The 13,823-nt window shown below is 41.8% G+C and overlaps 1 protein-coding gene across 2 annotated transcripts in view; it reads right to left on the bottom strand.

The window, feature by feature from the left end:
- KIAA0319 (KIAA0319 ortholog) overlaps positions 1-13,823 on the bottom strand; it is a 73,061-nt gene that overhangs the window by 33,049 nt on the left and 26,189 nt on the right. The window contains exons 3-6 of one of the 2 annotated variants that reach the window (XM_068557458.1): positions 7,780-8,528; positions 4,821-5,013; positions 1,734-1,832; positions 453-550 (exon numbers count right to left, since the gene is read on the bottom strand). In XM_068557458.1, the coding sequence (XP_068413559.1) occupies positions 453-550; positions 1,734-1,832; positions 4,821-5,013; positions 7,780-8,528 (1,139 nt within the window). Of the gene's footprint in view, positions 1-452; positions 551-1,733; positions 1,833-4,820; positions 5,014-7,779; positions 8,599-13,823 lie in introns of those variants that run through there. The other variant, XM_068557457.1, reaches the window with a different exon arrangement.

Below are 13,823 nucleotides of genomic sequence, written 5' to 3'. Positions count from 1 at the left end.
ATAATCATCTATGGGCCAAGAAGAGGGAACATTTCTTCTTGTGAGGGCTTATATCTTGGAGCAATATTTGGTAGTCAAACCATATGTGAACTGGAATGGAATTTTGGGCAATCCTAGAAATGTGCCTAAGAATCAGAGATGACCAGAACGTCTCTAACACTGCAAAGGGAGCAAGAGTTGGAACACAGGCTTTAGCCTCACTACAGAGACCCATATCAGCCTGGGCCAGCCTCTCTTCCCTGGGCTGCTATGCCAAGTAAGTCAAATAAAGAAAAGATCCCGAGAGCCCCTTTATTTAAATCTACCTGTCTACCTACATGCTTGAAACTTGATTCATTTATATTCTTCTTTTAATCTTAATCGTAAGAGAGACTTCTAGGTTCAACAGCTAAGAAGGTGTTACCTGAATTCTAAGGTACGCTGTCAGTTACTACCGGTTACCAGTTACTTACCTGAGAGACATTAAGAGTTTGCATGTGTCTTTGTTTTATTTCACCTTGGTAGTCTTCAGGGTGGCTTATTAAACTCCATTCATAGTTGTAGGTTGTTTCTGAGAGCAAAGAAAAATATGAGTAGTTATAAACTCTCAGAAGTCCCTATAATCTGGGCAGAGGGAGGAAAATGACAGTCTTCAATCTACTAGCAGAAATTAATTTAGATATACTGCACTCAACTTTCAACTATCATCCAAGTAAGGAACAATAAGGTATCTATATCTTTTTAACGTAAAATTTCTTTGTTATTATAAGAACATACAACTTATAAAAATTTAGAAAATATAGAAAGTTTTAAAAAAATTGCCCTAATTTCATTGTTAGCATTTGATGACTTTCCTTCCAGACTGCTACACCTGACTATACATATAAATTTTAACACAGTATAATCCACTGTACTTTTCTCCTTTTAATAAAAGGCAAGGAGATTTAAATTCATTCCATCTGTCGTAGGGGTTTATATAAGGCCATAAGAACGGATTAAGTCTCTTTATATTAAGATGAAGCTGTCTTCCACCTTGTGATTCTAGTAAGAGTTAAAGCACGAGTTACCTCAGCTGAAAGGAGTAAATGACAAATGCCAAATATTATCATCTATGCTTAAATGTTGATCCATGTGTGATAGGGAAAAATGAATAAAGGAACTAACCTGAATGAGAAATATTCAAACACCTTAAAAATGAATATACTTTAAGAAAGAATGCATTTGACAGGTCACAGGAAGAGGTCAAATGTTTGCTGAAGAGCAGAGTGCTGGATGAGCAGAAGAAAGAGCATTTGAAACAACATTTTTTCAACAACTGGTGTGAGGATCCTGAGAACCCGAGAGACGTGTTGCCACTACAATATCTGCAAACAAACCTTTGTGCACGTGCTACCTCCCTCACCTGACAGTGGAATTTTCCCAGGCTCTGTGGGTTATTACAAGTCAAAAGCTGGTATATGGAAACCTCTCCTGTTCTAAGATATCACTCTGCTTTGCATCATCAGAAATGTATGACTTTTTATCCTGACCAATTAAAGGAGATGTTCTGTATTTAATTCCTATCCTCTCACTCCATTTTAAACTATTTCAATAAACTTTAAAGCCTATCATCATCAAAGCCTTGTCATCCACTCGAGAGTGACATTCACTATGTTGTGAAAATGAATCCAAGTTGTAAATAACCAGTAAAGACACCTTAAGGACAGACCAGCTAATGGGCCCCTCCTGGTCCCAGAGGAAAGTCAAACTCTCACCTGCAGGTGGCGCTGGCACAACAGACGCCTTCAGTTCAACTTCATTTTCCGGCAAAGTTATTATTAGGTTATCACCAGCAGACACCATGAGTTCTTTCACTAAAAGTTAATTAGAAAGAGTACATTTCATCATATACTTCAATGATGTTAAATTACTGCCCTATGATAGATTTGTTTTTAGTATCCATAAAATAAAATAACACATTTTTGTAATAGTTCTTCATGCAATTTTATCTAAGATACTTTTTTCCCTCTGGCTAGTAACTGAACTGTGCCCTATATTATGTTGCAAGGTAGATTTCATGAATTTAAAACTATCAACGTGAGTAGGCACTGTGGAGAAAATAATGCTTCAGATCAACTGAGCAAGGTGTCGGTGACAAGAGTTGCGTGAAAACAGGTAGTGTACTGCGGATTGGGTCTATTTTCTCTCATGCTTCCAGCTTTGCTTGACCCCCTGGTATGTGCTATTTTTAGTCTTAAAAAGATGGAGTGTAATCATAAGTGTTTCTGTATCATTAATCACACGCCACTCAGTTCTGATAGTAACCCCATGAATTACTGCAATGGTCTTGCTCTTGGAACCTTTCCAAGAGAAAAGCCAGTCAACCTCAATATAAAAAGGCTATTTTAACTCAAGCAGCAGGCACAACCACTCTCATCAGAAGCACCAAGTCACTAAATCAGCATTCAGAACAATGCTTGCTTCCTTGCTCTATAACCAGGATTATATTGATACGTTCAACTGGCTTGACTCAACTGGACATTAGTCTCCCTTGTAAAATACAGTTGAGATACGTCAAGATATCACATAGAGAAAAGCAAAGATTTAAAAAAAACCTGAGTGCTCTCTAGAGGTCCCAGCTGCTTGGAGATGTTAGATGGAGATGTGGCTCATTTAAATCTACTTCTCTCAGTCTGTACTCAGTCCCTCGAGTGCCTTCCTAGACCGGCTGCAGAGGCTTGGCTGCCCTCTCTGGCTCTTCTTCCCTGTCACTTTCACTGACTCTTTTCAAGAAAAATCAGCAATTGTGGACCTAAAAGGGATATTGGTCCAAACCCATCATTTTACAGATAAAGAAATTGAGCCCTGGAGAGGCAATATAAGTTGCTTGAGGCTATGTGGATCATTAGTAATAGATCCACCAATATCTAACTAATTTAAACGTATTTATTTCAACAGCCACTTATCTACGAGATTAACCTCTGATAGGCTCTGTTCCAAGGACTTGAAGATTATCAATTCATTTCATCCTCTAACTACTTTATGCAATAGGTGCTACTAGAACTCAAGGATACTAATTCCCAGGCCAGTCTCCTTTTCCATATACTATGCAGCTCCTCCACCATTGTCCTTCTCTCTACTGAGGCTCAGGATCAAAGTAAATAACCAAAGAAGAGAGGGTAATCCTCAAAGTACATTACCCACAGAAAGGCTCAGGAAACATGACAAAAGTCTCTAGTAACTTCTTTAGGATTAAACCTAATGGGAGCTTTTCAATCCTCCTGTAACACACGGCCCCTTCATCACTTCTTCCAACGTGGAACCCTCTCCTCTCTCCTCCTCTCAGTCCGCGCTCTCCTCCTTCTCTACCTCTCTGTCACGGCCACTCAGTCAGCTCTATATGCTCCTTCGGCTCTCCCGGCTCCTAATACAATGACAGCTCCAAAGTTCCACCCCTCAGGCCTCTCCCCAGCCCACCCCGCGGCTCTCCCTGGAGGGCCTTCAACTATCACCTCTACACCGATGACACCTAGTCCTTTATCTTCAGCCCAACCACTCATCTAATTTTCAGTTCCATGTGTCCAAATATCTTAGAGTCCTTTTACCTTCATCGTGACCTTCAACCACTTACCAAATGCTAATGATTCTGCCCTTCTAATATCGCTTGAATCTGGTTCCTTCCCTCCATCCCTGCAACCACTCAGGTTCCTTCCCTCCATCCCTGCAACCACTCAGGTTCCTTCCCTCCATCCCTGCAACCACTCACTACAGTTTTTTTAATGGATCCTCTTGCCTCAGGTCAACCCCATACTATTTTCTTGATATCAATCTGATCATTTCACTTTCCTGCTTCAAATCATTCAGGGATTCTCTCTACTCATCCAGTAAAGCACAAATTCCTTAGCACAGAACTCAGGATCCTTCAAAATACTGCCCTGCTCACCACTCTAGACTCAGACCTTGCCATTTCCACTCCGTTTACATGATCAGTGGTAGCCATACTGAACTCCTTATCGTTCTTCCCAAAATGCCACTTGAGCTCTTGTCCCTCTGTTCCCCGGCACAGGCAGTGAATGAGAGGATGGGCGGGAAATGCCGAGCGCGGTGCCTGGCCCTGGGTAAGTGCTCAGTAAATGTAATTCTCATGACTGTTATTACACATGTCGCTCCCTCGACCCGAACAGCATGCTGACTCCATTTTTGCTGGCTCATCTGTCCTAGCATTACCACCTCTGGAAAGGCATCTGTGGCCCCTCTGAGCCGGTCAGCTGGGCTGCTCCTTTTCTGCTCCCATAGCAGCCTCTCAAAGCACTTACTGTACTGTATCAAACCATCTATTTGTCTGTCAGCCTCATCCTCTAGACTATAGAGTCAAGGAGGGAAGAGACAATATCTATTCATCTTTTTATTCCCAGCGCCTAGCATCATTTCTGGCACACGATAGATGCTCAAAAATGTGCCCGGGGCTTCCCTGGTGGCGCAGTGGTTGAGAATCTGCCTGCCAATGCAGGGGACACGGATTCGAGCCCTGGTCTGGGAAGATCCCACGTGCCGCGGAGCAACTAGGCCCGTGAGCCACAACTACTGAGCCTGCACATCTGGAGCCTGTGCTCCGTGAAGAGAGGCCGCGATAGTGAGAGGCCCGCGCACCGCGATGAAGAGTGGCCCCCGGTTGCCACAACTAGAGAAAGCCCTCGCGCAGAAACGAAGACTCAACACAGCCAAAATAAATAAATTAAAACAAACAAACAAACAAACAAAATAAAGTGCCCGGAGGGAATGAGTAAACTTTCGAAGTTGTCACTACTATATTCTACGGCGTGTCTTCAGCACATGTCTTCCAGTTATATTTTTTAAATTACCTGTCCTGGGAGGAGTAGGAGCAGATACCGGTTGCTGAGATGGGGTGGACTCAGTGGGGAGGGTGCTAGTGGGAAGGGTTGAAATGCTATGCTCTGTGCTCCTTGGGGTGACTGTGAGAGCTGGGCTTTTCTCCACGGTGGCTGGGCTGAACTCCAGGCTGGTTGCAGAAGGATTATGGGAAGGCATTAGGACCTAGGAGATCAATTACAAGGATACGTTGTTATGGGGGAAAAACAAAGGTTGAACTCTTCAAGACAACACCATGCCATTGACTTTCAAAAATTAGATTCAGTAGCATTTGAAATACCATGTCTAACATTGCAAACCACTGGAACTCTAGACCATCTCTTTTAAATATTCTCTGCTACCTGCTAAAAATGTAAGGCAACTCTGGGTTGGAGAATTATTATAGGCAAACATACACATACAGAAAACATTCAAGATAACAAGAGAGAAAATACTTAGAGTAGCAATAATTGAAGACAATCAGATAATTCAACAATGAACAGGTTTCTAGAGTAAATGATCTCTATTCATATTATCCACTGTATATAATTTATAATTTAAGATTATGGTTATAGGGTTATCCAACTTAAAGTTTTAAATTAAATATTATGTGCCAGGGGAAAATCTCACAACATGATAATAAAATACTCTTCTGAGCTTCAACTGCCAGTGACTGGAGTTGGAGCCAGATAAGTAAAACTCAGGCTAAGAAGATAGGAGACCCAAAGGGGAAGCTGAAGTGTGAAATCCACAGAAAGAAAAGCTGTAACTCAAATGTTAACTAGAGAGGGGGGCGTTGGTATTTACTGAAAACACAGCTACTCTTTCTTGCAGTTCACTTAGCCACATAAAAGAAGGTAAAATGTGTTAATACTCAGGGATGGGGGAAAAGAACACCGTTAATCTTTGATACTTTATTTTTTAATTGAAAGTCTTAAGAATGTTTAAGACAAGTACAAGGGCAGAAAAATATGAAAACTTTGAAATGAAGAATACATCAAAGCAGGAAAAAAGCTGATAATCTCACTGCTTAAAAGAATGTTTAGCAAGCTTTAATGGTTGAGATTATAATGTCTAGTCAATTCAATCCAGCTTTCTTCACTTATTCTAACCTAAGCACTGATATCTTTAATAATATTTTCCTTTTTTTAAAAAAAAAAAATCTTAATTGGTTTATGTCCCTTTACATTCTGATTTGCTCTCTTGTATCTTGAAATACATTAAATTCTCCCATGACTTGTCCTTTTGTCACTTTACTGCCACCTGCATTCGGCTTCTCCTGATCAACCCACTCACTACATCCTCACCTTGTCCTGGTGTTTCCCAGATGAGCAGTCCCTGAGCTCCCAACTACTCTCCCCACAGCTCAGCCTCCTTCTCTATCTCCCTGACCTTCTGCTGTTAGCACTTGAACCTTCCCTCTGTTTTGGGTGTGTCTGCTCTCCCAAAGGTGCCCATTCTTTTCACCTGTGTTTTTCATGGAAAGTTCTGTACAGCTTATGTTCTCTCCTTAGTATCTTGCTCCTCCTATCCAACTGATTCTTATCACTGGTGAGTTTCTAGCAACCTCAGAAACTGTTGGGTCTTGAGGAAACTGTAGGGGGTCAGAATGTCACTCTAAAATATAGCACTTCGGCATGCTGATTATTCTGAATGAAAGGTACTTGAGAAACAGCCAGTGCAAGAAGGACACTCTGACCCTCCTTTGTCCCCCCTGAAAGCAAGAGACAAATCTCCCATGCAAAAGGTACCCTTCCTTTCAAGGATTATCTACAACTTAATGCAACTCAAAGAAATTTAATTGTGACTATAGGGGAAAATATGTACTTTCGTGGAAAATAAAACACTGTACCAGGAGGATAGAAGGTATCCTTATCACCATAGAGAGGAAATTTAGGGCTGAGAAGGCTGTCGAAACAAACCTCGTGTTAAAGCAACAGGCCCCAAATAGAGTCGTTTATGTTAAGCCCCCAAACCAAGACTTAATTACAGTTTCAGCTCTCCCAAAAATGGAATCTGAAACCAGTCAATCAGGAATAATTTTGAGGTAATCTGCTTGATAAACCCCTACTACTCCTTAAAGGAAAGTAACCTTGTAATAACCAACCCACTTTTTTGCCTTATATTCCTTGTTTCCACTCCTGCCTAAAAAGGTTTTTCATTTTGTACAGCTCCTTGGAGCTCCTTTATATCTGCGATATTGGATGCTGCCTGATTTGAATGCCTTTTTGCTCAAACTCTTAAAAATGTTAATATGCTTCAGTTATTTTTTAACAGATACTTATCTGTAACAGATACTTATCTGTAACAGATACTTATCTGTAACAGATACTTTGTCACCAATTTATTACCCCAAGCCTAATCCTCTTTGGCTTGTCAATTCTTCACAGACTGTTTCTTTGTTTAAAAGATACAAAGCCTTCCTGCTTTGGTCACCTCTCATATTTTTATGGGGTCTCCAATACATACAAAAGTAAATTTGTTTTTCTCCTGTTAATCTATCTTAGGTCAATTTAATTATTACCCCAACCAAAAAACTTAGAAGGAAAGGAGAAAATTTTTTTCTGCTCCTATAAAACCTACCACGAGAGATTTGCAAAGCCTCTGGCTACACGCGCTGTGTATATGGGCTGGCTCCAGAAACTTCTATAAAACCTCATGCATCTGAGATACCGGTAGAGGCACCTCTAAGGAGAAGCACTAAATCATCATTAGGTGGCTGACTTGCGAAGGCAGAAGAAATAGTTGCTCTTTTAAACAGTCTGGTCATGAGCGCACAACAGAGGAAGAGGGTGTTTGGTTTGGAAGGTTCTGAGAGTCATCTTTTTAGACGATACCTTAACAGGTGCCCCCAGAAGGAAGCTTCGTGTGAGGTGCGTCCTAATGAGGGCCGGGCTCTGAAAGTGAACTCAGCCCCTCCCACCCTCTCCTACACACACCAGCCACACCCACCTCTTTTCCAGAGCTGTTGCTGGATTGCTCCTGGAGCTGAAAAGTCTCTTCCTCCTGTTCCTTTCCTGAAGGTGGAGTAGTGACCAAGGGAAGCAAAAACCTTCCCCCGGGGGAGGGTTTTGGGGCCGGGGTCCATGCCGACTCATTCAGCTTGTGGAGCTCTGGGCCCTCCTGCTGCTTCTCCGCTGGTGTCGCTGGGCTGTCTCCAGCAGAGGAGTTGAAACCTCCCTTGCCACCGGCCGGCAAGCCCCAGTCCGTGTACTCGGCGCTCCCTCGGGGCTCCTGCTTGCTGATGGGCTGCAAGAGGCTCTGCTCCGGCTCTCTGTAGTCATCTGAGTACTCAGACGTCTCCTCCAGGCCCCGATCCTTGCCCAGGAAGGCCAAGTCCTTTCTGATATCCTCGGGTGAGTCCCCCCAGATTCCTGACGGGGAACCCCTGTTCAGCATCACCTCCCCGTAGTCCAGCAGCTGTGCGGGCCTCTGGGCAGGCCTGAGCACAAAGGTCAGGTAAGACCTGATGGAGCCCATCTTTTTGGGCTCGCAGTTCTCTTTGTGAGGGCAGCTCACCAGGTAGCAGCGGCCCTCAAACCACCAGGCCAGGTCACAGCTGTACAGGTCACAGCAGGCGGATGTGCAGTCTACCACGGGGGTGGTTTGAGGCACTGGCATGATTTTGCTAGTTTCCAAGTTAGGAGAAATGATGGCATTGGAATACGTCCTCCCCTCACTGCACTGCGTACAGGCACAACCTACAAACACGCAGTCTCCAATGAGGAAGCGAGGCATATCACTTCTGGCAAGCAAATAAACCACCAGCATCTCCTATAGAAAGTCCACTGCTTTAGAGCCCATCCATCAACAGCCCCATCCATACATCTGTCCTCCCATCCTTTCACCCCCATCCATCCATCCATAGATTCTTCCACCCGTCCAACTAACCGTCCATCCTCTCTCTTTATATAATGTTACTCCACTTAGCGAAGAGAGGCATTCTTTCCTACGTGTGTATTGCTTTTACACTATAATATTTTGCTCCTCACCCAAAACCCAGCTATAAAGGTTTACTTTAGGAACAATGTCATGTTGTTGTTAATTGAATTTTTAAACATCTCAGGTTATTCTGATGATAGATCAATTCTGATGACATATCAAAGGAGAGAAAAATTTGTCCTAAATATAGGTCTATAACAACTAGCTTTAAGCACATTCTGAACCATGAACTACAAATGTTGCCCACTGGCAAATACAGCAGGCAGGAGAGTAGTGCTACGTAAGTGTGATCTAGCAGACACAGTGGAGCAGGCCGCAAACTCTGGGACCAGTCCATAAAGAATAAGGGCACCTGGGGCTCTTAGAAACCTCTGTAGCAATGTGTCACTCCCTGACATCCAAGGACAAAAATCACTTTTCTGCTTTTTTGTTTATTTTGTAAAACAAAGAATGCTGCCCACCGTCCAGTTCTACAAGGATGAAGTCATCACCCCCCGCAGTCACTGACAGTACACCCAGAAATGAATTCAGGATGAGAAACAGGATAAGGCGCTCTGTGCTTTGGAAAGACAGGCCCCATAGATAGTCAGATGCATATCTTAGGAAGAATTTTAATGAGCCCAGATTCTTGTATCTTCCCATGCACAGAGAAACACTAAAATCATCAGCTGAGATATCTGTTCCTTGTGACTAGCAGTAATCGTTTACTAAAATGTGTGCTTGACTGCACGTATTCTGTAGCCCCAAATCATATATATATGGGCTTCTCCTCCTATCTCTTCAGAACAGTTCCCTTAGAGCTACTGAGAGACTGTTTCCTGGGCTATAGTCTTCAGGAAGGTCCCTGAATAAAACTGAAACCCACAACTTTTACACTGTGCATTTTGCTTTCAGTAGAAATTGTTTGTTGATTTTTTACCAAAGAATCTGTCGGTGGTAGATTGGAAATAAAAACAAATCGGTCCCTCTTCACATATAGTTTGATAAGCACTGTTCTGCTGCAGAACTCAGAACAGCAAAGGATCTCTTTTCTAGTGAGGGCTCATCACTGATCATTCTCTTAATAACTGTTACATTTTTCATAATGACAGTCAGAGATTACTTCTAACTGGAGGTAAGAGAAGTGGTTAAATACAGTATAAGAATCATCTTATTTTTTTTTTTACCTGTATACATATCATCATTGTTATAAATTTTTAAGAATCATTCAATGACTAACACTGACTCTACAGGAAAGTCTAATTGGTCCAATTCAATAAGAATTAGATATAATAAATATACATCTTTCCCAATGAATAAGCTAGCAACAAACCACTTTAATTCAATTGAAATGACATTTTCTGAAACCAAATCTACTTTTTAAAAAAATCATCTTAATAGTTTTAGCCTTTTATCTTCTAAAGAAACGCTTAGTCTCAGATACGGAGAGGGGGAAAAAAAATAATTCTGCTGAACATAACAAAATAGCATTTCTAATTGAGGTCAAGAGACGATGAAGCGTATAAAATAGGCAGGTAATGTCCAACTCCCAGCTCTACTCTCAAAAATAGTGTCGTTATTTGTAAAGCTATCACTACATTCCTTTAAATGAAGGGGCCTTTAAATGAAGACTCAAACTAGAAATTTCTTTCAAACACAAATGGCAGGATATATTTTATTTCCCTTGAACAACTGTTGGGTCCTCTCCTTTTGGGCAATATGATTCATAAGAACTATCATGTTTCATTTCTGGCTCTGGCCACCAGAAGCTTAAAAGCCAACTTATAAAACTGTGTCACAGAAACCATTATACAAGGAGAAGGCTGTGATCCTGGAATAAGCAAATTGTTACACGTGGGTGAGAAGCATGGCAGGAACCTTCAACACAAAGCTTAAAGCAGTTTTCCATCAGGTGGAAGGTGGAGATCGCCACTTACTGGGTTGGCCAAAAAGTTCGTTTGGTTTTTTTCCATAAGATGGCTGTAGTAGCACTTAGTTGTCTTTAACTTCATTTGAAACAATTTTGTTAGATTCAGTTGTGACAGCTGTCATATCAGCGTGCATTTTAAAAAATCTCATCAAAATTGGTGAATTTTTGTGTAGCCATTTTAATATTGAAGATGGAAGAAAAAAGCAACATTTTTGGCATATTATGCTTTACTATTTCAAGAAAGGTAAAAATGCAACTGAAACACATAAAAAGATTTGTGCAGTGCATGGAGAAGGTGCTGTGACTGATTGAACGTGTCAAAAGTGGTTTGCTAAGTTTTGTGCTGGAGATTTCTCAATGGACAATGCTCCACGGTCCAGTAGACCAGTTGAAGTTGATAGCAATCAAATTAAGACATTCATTGAGAACAATCAATGTTATACCACGCAGGAGATAGCTGACATACTCAAAATATCCAAATCAAGCGCTGAAAATCATTTGTACCAGCTTGGTTATGTTCATTGCTTTGATGTTTGGGTTCCACAGAAGTTAAGTGAAAGAAACCTTCTTGACCGTATTTCTGCAGGTGATTCTCTACTAAAACGTAACGAAAACGTTCCATTTTTAAAACAAATTGTGACGGGCGATGAGAAGTGGATACTGTACAATAACGCGGAACAGAGGAGATCGTGGGGCAAGCGAAATGAACCACCGCCAACCCCACCAAACACTGGTCTTCATCCAAAGTAGGTGATGTTGTGTATATGGTGGGATTGGAAGGGAGTCCTCTATTATGAGCTCCTTCCGGAAAACCAAACGATTAATTCCAACAAGTACTGCTCCCAATTAGACCAACTGAAAGCAGCACTCCATGAAAGAGTCTGGAATTAGTCAACAGAAAACGCATAATCTTCCATGAGGATAACGCAAGACCGCATGTGTCTTGGATGACCAGGCAAAAACTGTTACAGCTTACCTGGGAAGTTCTGATTCATCCACCATATTCACCAGACATTGCAACTTCGGATTTCCATTTATTTCATTCTTTACAAAATTCTCTTAACAGAAAAAATTTCAATTCCCTGGAAGACTGTAAAAGGCACCTGGAACAGTTCTTTGCTCAAAAAAATAAAAAGTTTTGGGAAGATGGAATTATGAAGTTGCCTGAAAAATGGCAAAAGGTAGTGGAACAAAATGGTGAATACGTTGTTCAATAAAGTTCTTGGTGAAAATGAAAAATGTGTCTTTTATTTTTACTTAAAACCCAAAGGAACTTTTTGGCCAACCCAATACCTCTGGGACAGATCATCATTTTGTTCTGCAAAAAATCACCTGAGGACTTCCCTGGTGGCGCAGTGGTTAAGAATCTGCCTGCCAATGCAGGGGACACGGGTTCGAGCCCTGGTCTGGGAAGATCCCACATGCCGCGGAGCAACTAAGCCCGTGCGCCACAACTACTGAGCCTGTGCTCTAGAGCCTGTGAGCCACAACTACTGAGCACGTGTGCCACAACTACAGAAGCCCGTGTGCCTAGAGCCCGTGCTCTGCAACAAGAGAAGCCACCGCAACGAGAAGCCCGTGCACCGCAACGATGAGTAGCCCCCGCTCGCTGCAACTAGAGAAAAGCCCGCACACAGCAACGAAGACCCAACGCAGCCAAAAATAAATAAATAAATCAATAAATCAATCAATAAATCAATAAATAAATAAATTTATTTAAAAAAAAAAATCACCTGAATGGGCTGTTTAGATATACATACCATAAGCAGAGAGCTGAACACTAAATAAAGAAGTTTGAAAAGGTGGGTTTCCCAACAACTAAACCATTCTCCCTTTGGGCCAAGTTGCCATAATTACTTTAGAATCTATTAGACTCACTCAAGAACATTCTTGAAGAGACCGGAAACACTCACATGTTTGTGCCCTCTACAAATTGCCAGCCCAATCCATGAACACAGTAGGCACTCCATGATTGTTGACAAATCAATAAAATCATCGGTTAGCATCTTGTCAAAGGTAAAGAGGATAGAGAGAAAAGACAGACAAACCCTAAATAACATTATTTGGGCTCAGTAACTCAGGAACTTTGAATTAATGAAAAACACCTCATAAGAAAAAGACAGGGCTTCCCTGGTGGCACACTGGTTGAGAATCCGCCTGCCAATGTAGGGGACACGGGTTCGAGCCCTGGTCTGGGAAGATCCCACATGCCACGGAGCAACTACGCCCGTGTGCCACAACTACTGAGCCTGCGCGTCTGGAGCCTGTGCTCCACAACAAGAGAGGCCGCGATAGTGACAGGCCCGCGCACCGCGATGAAGAGTGGCCCCCGCTTGCCACAACTAGAGAAAGCCCTCGCACAGAAACGAAGACCCAACACAGCCATAAATTAAATAAATAAATAAAAATTAAAAAAATAAATAAAACAGGAGCTGTTGTTTAAAAAAAAAAAAAAAAAAGACAAAAAGCAGTGAAAAAGTAGGTATTTGAGAGACAGAGAGAGAGAAAAGAGGGCTCAAACATTAACGACAGCATTTTCCAGAGTATAGAGTACACTAAGTGTGGAATAAAGGAACATCTTGCCTTGCATGCTAAGCAGTGGTGAGTTTAATAGATGGACGGATGGCGTGGGGAGAGTAATCTGCGGGAAATGATAGGGCTTTCCCGATTGTAGTTATTTCCTGAAGTGGCCCTTGTATGATCTAAAACTGTGCTTATAAAAATTTAGATGCTTCAGACTCCTGAGTCACACCCACTAGAAGTTCTGATTCAGTAGGTCTGGACGGGGCCCAGGAAACCACATTTTAACAAGGGTCACTCTCAGGGAAGCCTCAGCATGGTTTTACCATACTTGGACAAACCCCGGATATAAAACCAGTTTCCTTGGCCATATCTCCATCCTCAATCTCTGGTAAGTTCAAAGGGGCTTGGATGGCTTGGCTGGCCTAGTTGGGGCATGAATCATCAGAATTGATGCTCACCAATGATTTTATGCCATGGTGTGTCCACAATAAGCAAACAGACTATATGAAAATAAAGATTTACGATAAGAAAAAAAGTCTGTCATTTGCTTTCCAAAAGAGATCTACTATGCAATTCTTTTAAATAAATACATGAAGTTCTCCTAGGATGTATGAAATGTGAT

This window comes from Eschrichtius robustus, chromosome 12, assembly GCF_028021215.1.
Source record: "Eschrichtius robustus isolate mEscRob2 chromosome 12, mEscRob2.pri, whole genome shotgun sequence".
In the NCBI taxonomy this organism is placed as follows: Eukaryota; Metazoa; Chordata; class Mammalia; order Artiodactyla; family Eschrichtiidae; genus Eschrichtius; species Eschrichtius robustus.
This window is presented reverse-complemented; position numbering and strand designations above follow the sequence as displayed.